This window comes from Quercus suber, unplaced genomic scaffold, assembly GCF_002906115.3.
Source record: "Quercus suber isolate HL8 unplaced genomic scaffold, Cork oak 2.0 scaffold_189, whole genome shotgun sequence".
Lineage (NCBI taxonomy): Eukaryota > Viridiplantae > Streptophyta > Magnoliopsida > Fagales > Fagaceae > Quercus > Quercus suber.
In genome coordinates this window covers 790,571-799,204 of record NW_027069647.1, presented here as the reverse complement: position 1 = coordinate 799,204, position 8,634 = coordinate 790,571, and the positions used below count along the sequence as shown (strand labels likewise).

The window sequence follows — 8,634 nt, the reverse complement described above, 5'->3', positions numbered from 1 at the left end:
TCACTCCAATTCCACTAACGCCCAAGAAGTGTGGACTCTCAATTGGTTACAAAGGGATGAGTGACATACACTCAGTTCCACACCATTACAATGTTGTTTTTTCACCACAGAAAATTCTGTACGTTTTTCCCTTTGTATCTAACCAATTATCTAATTTGGCTGGCCTTTTGGGCTTTTCCAATTGGGTTTAAGTCTATGGCTTGGAGTGGGACCAAAAGGGACCAATAAGACACTAGCTCCAATGAGTTTTGGGCTTTTCTGTCAACTCTTAACAAGTTCAAAGTTACCATTAACTATATTTAATACTACTATATAAATATAGTTGCACTCTAGGCCTTATCTATAAATTATATCCCAAGACTTTATTATATATGCAACTCCTTCATAAAATATTCGTAGTAATACAAAGTCATTAATGTAGACTGCCACTTTGTAAATTACTACATCTTAATCCTTGAATACCCGGTTTAATCCTTTAATGTTATTCATTATATATTTATGAAATCCAATTCCATAATTATATACTTTAGTCTTACTAAAGTAGTTAGGCCTAACTCTCTGAATAACAAACTCATTAAACTTATCTCAAGGGAATATTTTATATCTCCGTTAAGAGACTATGAATTCCATCTCGAGAATACATGTTCCATCAACACTAAATATGACTGCCCAACATACTGAGGTTTTGACCATTACTATAGATCTCACTCCTAATATATCAAAGCAACCTACACCTCATGATCAGGTCCATTATTCTCTCAGGATTAAGAGTTCATGCAAATACAAGTCGTGAGATTTATTATTTATATGACAGTCATTAGGAAAATAATAAATCTCACAGTAGTCCAGTTCAATATGTCTTAATTCTTAAAACATATTTACACATCAACCAGAAGTCTCCACTTCCATGATCAAGACAAATCATCGTGGTTGATATGTTATAGTCTTTGCAGATGAAATGTCCAATTTCATCATCGACTATGAACTATAATTCTGAGTTTACAAAGAACTTGTGATTTATATCTTCTGTGACTTTTCACATAAATCACATACTATGCATCTCATGGACTAAATGATAATATCCTAATATTCATGTTATCATTGTTTCAAATAATAATAAAACAAATTCATTAAATACAATATTAAGTCATACACAATGTCAAACTTAATATCATACATAGCATCATACAATAGAATTTAAGGGCACTAATCCTAACAAAATCATCGAACCACAGATCCTCAACAAATCCCAAAGGTAGATATGCATTTGAAACTGATAAAAAAATCCAAAAAACCCAAATGTTGCTCATCTTTTTCTCCGCATCAAAACCCAAATCACCCAAACAATTGCCTATCAACGGTTGGGATCGAGCCTAAGAGAGGAAAAGAGCGAGGGTGAGGTAGAGAGAGGTTTGAGAGCCATTGTATGAGGCTTTGCCATGGGGACCGACCACCACCTTAACCGATTTGGGATTCACAACATCACAACACACCCACCAATCTAGGCTTCATAACAACACAACACCTCTGAATCCTTATTCCCATTGTTCCAAACCGCCACCACAATGACACACTCGACCGATCTGAACCTGAAAAAATGACCGCTGCAATCTAAACCCCTTCAAAAACTCCCTCCTCAACGAAGACAAAGATAACAAAGTTGACGAATCGTCACAGAAACTCTTCGACAGGTGAATCAATTTCTAATCATAACCTCCACCACCTCCACCTCCTCTACTCTCTCCACTTAACCATAGAGGCCTTGTTGATTTATGAGTATCGAAGGATTAGAGAGAGTGAGATTGTGAGGTAGAGATAAAGAAAACCAAAACTTTTGTATTTTTGTGTTTGGTTAAGAAAAAATAAAATGCAAGAAAATATGAGAAGTGAGAAATTAATTTTTTAATTTAAATCAAATTTTCATTTTCAGTTTAAATTAAAATTAAGAAATTAAATTTTTTTTAATAATTTATATGTTGACGTGACATTTTTAAATGCCAAATAATTTTATTTTATTTTATTTTAATAGTCACGTTAGCAATTAATGTGCCAACATAGTATTCTATCTACCATTTTTAATAGCCACGTTAGCAATTAATGTGCCAACATAGCATTCTATCTACCATGTAAGAGTTTTCTTATGTTAGTAAGTTGACGACAATGACTAAAATAGAATTAATTTTCTGTTTTGAGAGCTAAAATAATAAAAAAAATTAAAATAAGAACCAAAATGGTAATCGACCAAAAATGTGGAGATCAAAAGTATCTTCACCCCAAAAAAATTTTATAATAATAAAAGTGCATCTAGGGTCCATAAAGACTAAAAATGTCCACAACCCACATGACCATCCCCACTTGCGCGGGTTACCCAGATGAGATCCGTGGAAAAATCGGATTTTAATTAAAAACCACTATATAAACGCTCGAACCGAACTCTTCGGTTTCGTCAGAGTCCACTTTCTTTGTTTCTTCCCTCTGATCTGTTCGTCCCTTTTCCCCATTTCACAGTTTCATTCCATTTGTTCTTTCCTCCTTTTCTCTCTCTTTCTCTCTCTCACACCTTTTTTTTCTTTGCCATAACCCGGTCTAGCGTTCTCTGTCGGACCGGTCTAAACCCGGTCAAGCTCTTCGTAGATCCTCCACCAACTACGACAATTCAGTCATGAATCCTGAATAGTAAGCATCTTCGATCTCAATCTCCTTTACTATTACAGCTTTTTCCTCTGTTTGGTCGCTCGGAAAATTAAAAACGAAAAGGAAATGAAAAATCTGAGTTTAATTTTCGTTTTCCGATTTTTATTTTTCCTCTTTTGTTTTCTACGCAACCGAACGGGATGTTAATTTGGATAATCTCTTGAGATCTTTGATGATTTTGTGCTTTTTACGGTTGTGGATTTGAGAGAATTTTTTGACGAATTCCTAAAATATAGGTTCACTGAGAAAAATAAGGGGAGAGAAGAAATTATAGTCGCCAATTTTAGCTTTAATTTTTATTTTTATTTTTTATGGATAATTCAATTTTATGTAGATTGAATTTTCGTAGTTTATTGTTCTGTAATCGTATATGTAGAACAAAGTCGAAGCGCTTGTTGTTTCATCGATTCAGATCTGAAATTGGAGGTGTTTTACTTGTGATGTGCTATTGTGCATTTTGATAGTCTTGTTTTGAAAATTTTCACTTTTGTGATAGGATCATTCCTTATTTGGATTGTGATTTTCAATCTTAATAAGTTAATTAGGTCAAAGTTTCAGATCTCAATGCTTAGTCTGTTTGCATAGCTCAATTTGTGGCATGTGTGTGCACAAGCGTGCTCAATTGCCTATTTGCATTTTTGTGTGTGGTTTGATTTGCATATTACCTATTATTGAAGATTGTGATAATTAGAATGATAGTTTCTGTGAGGAGACTTTTCAAAATTATAAAAATCTTTGAAGAGACTTTACGCTGTTGCAACCAAGTTTGGCCAAATAATGTTTATTTTGTGAATTATATGTTTCTCCCTAAGTTAAGTATATATTGCCTTTATGTTTAGGATCAAACTTGGAACCTTGTATACCAAACAAGGTGCTGTTAGGGGCTTAAACTCTAAGGCCTTTTTATTGGGATTAAAAAAAAGTGTAGAGTTTCCCTATATATACTATTTCACTTTTTGGGTTAGTTTATGACTTTAGGTGAATACCATTTGCTGTAGTGCCATACCCATGACCTTCATAATGGGATCACGTATATCCTTTTCTTCTAAAAGTAGAAAACAATTTTTCTTTTTGTTAAATAATAAATTTACAAGTTTGCAACCTAATTGGAATTGCAGCAAAAGATTTATTGGCTTTCATCTTGTCTTGTGCAGTGACTATTTGTTCAAGCTTTTGCTGATTGGAGATTCTGGTGTTGGCAAATCATGTCTTCTTCTGAGATTTGCTGTAAGCTGTCAAAATGCCTGACTTCATTAAATGCTAAACCCCTCCCCCCTCCCCCTCCCCCCCCCCCCCCCCCCCCCCCCCTTCCCCCACACACAAATATATATATATATGTGTGTGTGTGTGTGTGTGTGTATGTTGTTAAGTAATATTGTCTTGATCATATATTTGAATTTGCTTTTCCTGATCTATTTTATCTGTTACTTGCCTCTTATTTTGCTCTTCTTAATCCTTTTTGCTGTTGTTTTGTTTAGATGTATCTGCTTTGCTCTGTTGCTTGCTTAGAAGAGAGGAAAATTTGAGACCTTGTATCATTATTTCATAGGATGGTTGTCCTAAATTAGTTATTATAAGATATTTAACATACTTGTAATTTTGTGAATTAAAGTGACAGTTCACTATGAATTCTGCTAAACTTTAGATTGATATGTTACTTCTGCAACCAATATAAAAGGGCACTTATGATTCCCCAACACCCCCGCCCCCCACCCCCCCTCTTTTTTTTACTCATTGCTATTTCTTCCCCCAAGAAGAGATTGTGGCACACCGATTAGTTTAAGGGTGAAACTAAATCATCGGCTTTCTGTGCCTTATTTTTCAACTCAGATAGGATTATGGCTGAACTTGGTTTAAACATCAAATGATAGTAGATTGGTGTTGCATGTGTAGTAGAAATGGCGAGATAGTGGATCATCTGTTATTATATTATGATTTTGTATAAAAAGAACTGCAGCAAAAAAAAAAATGTTTGACTTGTTAGTGGAAAGTTTTCTGGTTGCTGAGCATATTGAAGCCTACTTGGCTCTAATTGAAATTCTTGAGCAGAACTTATGAATATAAATGCAATGTGATTTTTTTTTTCCTTTCGTCTCTTTGACACAGGATGATTCATATCTGGACAGTTACATTAGCACAATTGGAGTTGACTTTGTAAGTATTTACCTTTGGGTTTTAATAGATGTTATATCAATTGAAGCAATATGATCCTAATAGTTGTGTTCCACCTATTATCAGAAAATACGCACTGTGGAGCAAGATGGAAAGACCATAAAACTTCAGATCGTAAGCCTTCTTCCCCCTTTTTTTAATTTTGGTAAAGTTCTATGGTTGTATTAGTTCCTGGAAATTTGTTAAACTGCCCAATCAGCAGTCCAAAGAAGTAGCATTCACATGCTGTTTAATCCTTTCTTTTCTTTTTTTGCCTACTTTTCTTTTCAGTGGTGGTTGGGGGGTGGGGGTTGTTCCTTGTTCTTTAAATCTGGTATAACTCCTGAAGTAAAAGTAAGCCACTGGCCATGGACTAAATGGCATCACCTCCCTCTAAAATAAGTGGTGGGGGATGATGTTGTAGTTATAAATCAACATGGTGTATGGGTTGTTTTTAGTTATCACAGGAAACAAGTAATAAAGAATAATTATGATAGTTGTGGTGGTGGTGGTGGTAAAAAAATCTATTATAATCCTTTGGTGGAATCTCTTTGTGGGTTGGGGTCATTTTTAACATGTTTACTTTTGGTTAATAGCCATCTTCATGCAGAAATGACTAACAAGATGGTTAAATATCCTAAATATTGTTAATGGATTGAAATTTGGTCATTGGTTCATAATATGATGTTTATGTAGTGCAACATCCTATGAATGTTGCTGTTGTTTCTATCTGGCTGTTGAACTTTTTTTGGGATATTTAGTGGGATACTGCAGGACAAGAGCGTTTCAGGACAATCACTAGTAGCTATTACCGTGGAGCACATGGCATTATTGTAATCTCTCTCTCTCTCTCTCTCTCTCTCTCTCTCTCTCTTTAATTTTCAGCATTTTGCTCATGGTTCTGCCCTGAGGATTTGGTGTGAATGTTGAACTTGTTTCACAATGTTCTTGGTGTATATGCCAGATAGTTTATGATGTGACAGACCAAGAGAGCTTTAACAATGTTAAGCAATGGTTGAGTGAAATTGACCGATATGCTAGTGAGAATGTAAACAAGCTTCTGGTTGGAAACAAGTCTGACCTCACTGCTAACAAAGTTGTGTCTTATGAAACGGCGAAGGTAAAACCACGGTCCTTCAATTTCTCTTCCTTGTTTTATCCTTTTACTGTATCATTAAGAACTCAAATAACACTGTTGCCTGTGATTTGATTGGGCTTTGAAGGCATTCGCTGATGAAATTGGCATTCCATTTATGGAGACGAGTGCAAAAAATGCTACTAATGTGGAGCAGGCTTTTATGGCCATGGCTGCTGACATCAAGACTCGGTACATATTTCTTATATACAACTATTCAAGCTATTCTGATGTTTTTATTGTAGCAATTAGTTAGAGAAGGGGTATAAGATGCATAAATTTTTCAAGGAAAAAACAGGTGTTGGGCAGCTTTGAAGGAAACTATTTAAGAAATAAATTCAGCTTTAGTTTTGTTGTGGTTGTCTAAGTTGCTTGGGGACAGGATTTTCTTGGCCTTATATCTTTGTGCACAATTGCCTTTTTTCTATGAGAAATTAATTCTTTCATCACTTTTTTCAGTATGGCAAGTCAACCAATGAACAATGTAAGGCCACCAACAGTGCAGATACGAGGACAACCGGTTAATCAGAAATCTGGCTGCTGCTCTTCTTAGTTGGTTCTTTCAGAAATTCCATTGCATGTATGCATATAAGAGCAGCCCTTCTCTCTGAATCAGAGTGGACCGTTCAAATCTCCTAAAACCTATATATGATGATATGCCCATCAGTTTGCTTTGTAAGATGTTCTGCCATTCCATTCTTTTCAGTTTGTCTTTAAACGGTCTGTACAAAATGATCTGATGCTCAGCCACAATATCTGTTAAATTTTTTTTCACTGTTCCTTGTCTGGAAACTGCAAATCACACTTTAATCAAAGTTTAGGTATTGATGCTTTGACTTCATAGTCTGATAATATTTTGATTAGCTTGCTGTTGGAATGAGAAAATATTGAAAACCCCCCGCCCCTTTTTTTTCTCCCTTTCTTCTAGCAGGGCATGTTTAGGGCCTTCCCCTTTTGTTTTACTTTTCAAGCAGTGTGTTTTTGCCAAATTTGTTAAATATCATGAACCCTCAATTCTAGACTTTTTGAACAGCAAAACGTATTCTAGTGAACAGGATAAGAAGCCATTGGCTGTAGCTGTAGAAGTATATAAAGAATAGCATAACCTAGCAAGAGTTTTATAGTTCAACCGGCAGTGTTTTCAATGGCTGTCTCATTGTAATTGTCGAATGAATAAAGAATAGGATAACCTAATGCTAATCTTAATTATGATGAGAAATGCTTTAAAAATGATTGCATACAATGTTGGTTAAAAAAAAAGGGAGGCAACAGTGTTGTTAAAAAGAGAGAAATTTGTAGTCCTAAGAGCAACTACATCAGTTAGTGTATTTTACACATCTATTTTTACACTAAAAATTTACTTTTTTTATTTTACACATCCATTTTTACAAAATACCCACATAAGTTTATCTATTCTATCATCTCTTTTATTTAAACTAGTCGCTAACCCGTGCGATGCACGATAAAATTATTGAAAATAAGATTTTAAAAAGAAAATTTTATTAATTTTAGTTATATTGAATATTTATTTATGGTAGTTTAAAATATTATTTTAAATCTTCATTTCATTTTATTTTAGTTGGAATAACTTATATAATTAAATAAAATGCTTACAAATAAGAGATGACATTAATAATATACTATATATAGTTAGTGATTATTCAAGATATCATTCAAATATGACAATTTTTTTGTTTAAAAAAAAGAACAATATTAATGCATTGAAACACAAAATACTATATTGTCCAATAGATATTACCGCTTTAAAACTAAAACATGAGTGGATTGGGTTGATAGCACAACTTTTAATAGAAAAAAAAAAGAAATCTAATTTAAAATTTTTTGGAGTAACATTGTAGTAAAAATGCCAAAACGAAGCAAGGAATTCCAATGAAAAATGCTACAAATACATTTGGTTTTTTTTTTTTTTTTAATAATTATTATTATTTATTGCGCAAGTACATCACTATTTAATAGAGTCTTAATACATAGGGGACGCTGCTCCATCCAATACATCATTGTCTAGCAAACCCAGCCAGTTCTTTGCTTCACATGCTATCTTCCCTGTTGGTCTGTTTGTTCAAGGAAAGCCATAAGAGAAAAATAAATTCCTAATAGAAGAACCAACTACGAAGTAGTCTAACATCATCAAGGAAGGATGTGGCCAATGCTCAAATTGGTAGGTCCAGCTGACTTTACTTCATCTACTGGACTTTTAAATTCACTCTCTACCTCAACTACTTGAAGCGCCAAATCCACAGAGGCCATGGACACCCTTCAACAGGCTATCTAGACTGTTATTTCTCTAAGCTTCCATAAATAGCCAACCTCCACCGCGACTAATACAATCAACTGGATTGGTTAAAACAATATATCAAATACTGGGAATATAAAAATACAAAACTTGGTATTATGTATATGATACCATTGAAAGATTTAAATATCATTGCAGGCTTCCTGAATTCCACCATCACAAAAGCCACGGCTTACATCAAATTAGCCTTTGAAATCTTGATCTCCTTATCCCTAGAACTTGGAAAATCAAATTTCTGGACTAATTGAAAATTTGTAAATATTTCCAACTATCATCTAACAATGAAATTATTATATCTTTTCAAGAACAAAAACAAAAACAAAGACCAAACGTTCTATAT

At 34.1% G+C, this 8,634-nt stretch overlaps 1 protein-coding gene across 1 annotated transcript; it reads left to right on the top strand.

The window, feature by feature from the left end:
- Positions 1–2,428: 2,428 nt before the first annotated feature.
- On the top strand, positions 2,429–6,821 carry LOC112033853 (GTP-binding protein YPTM2). Its single transcript, XM_024066623.2, has 8 exons — positions 2,429–2,676; positions 3,849–3,921; positions 4,801–4,848; positions 4,933–4,980; positions 5,607–5,678; positions 5,810–5,965; positions 6,069–6,172; positions 6,440–6,821. The coding sequence occupies exons 1-8, from the start codon at positions 2,663–2,665 to the stop codon at positions 6,531–6,533; spliced, it is 609 nt and encodes a 202-aa protein (XP_023922391.1). The 5' UTR covers positions 2,429–2,662; the 3' UTR covers positions 6,534–6,821.
- Positions 6,822–8,634: the final 1,813 nt, after the last annotated feature.

Bases quoted from the DNA above. Each gene is read 5' to 3' on its own strand.
- LOC112033853 (XM_024066623.2), top strand. The intron at 4,849-4,932 runs GTAAGTATTTAC...ACCTATTATCAG, and splicing joins GCACAATTGGAGTTGACTTT to AAAATACGCACTGTGGAGCA. The intron at 6,173-6,439 runs GTACATATTTCT...CACTTTTTTCAG, and splicing joins GCTGCTGACATCAAGACTCG to TATGGCAAGTCAACCAATGA.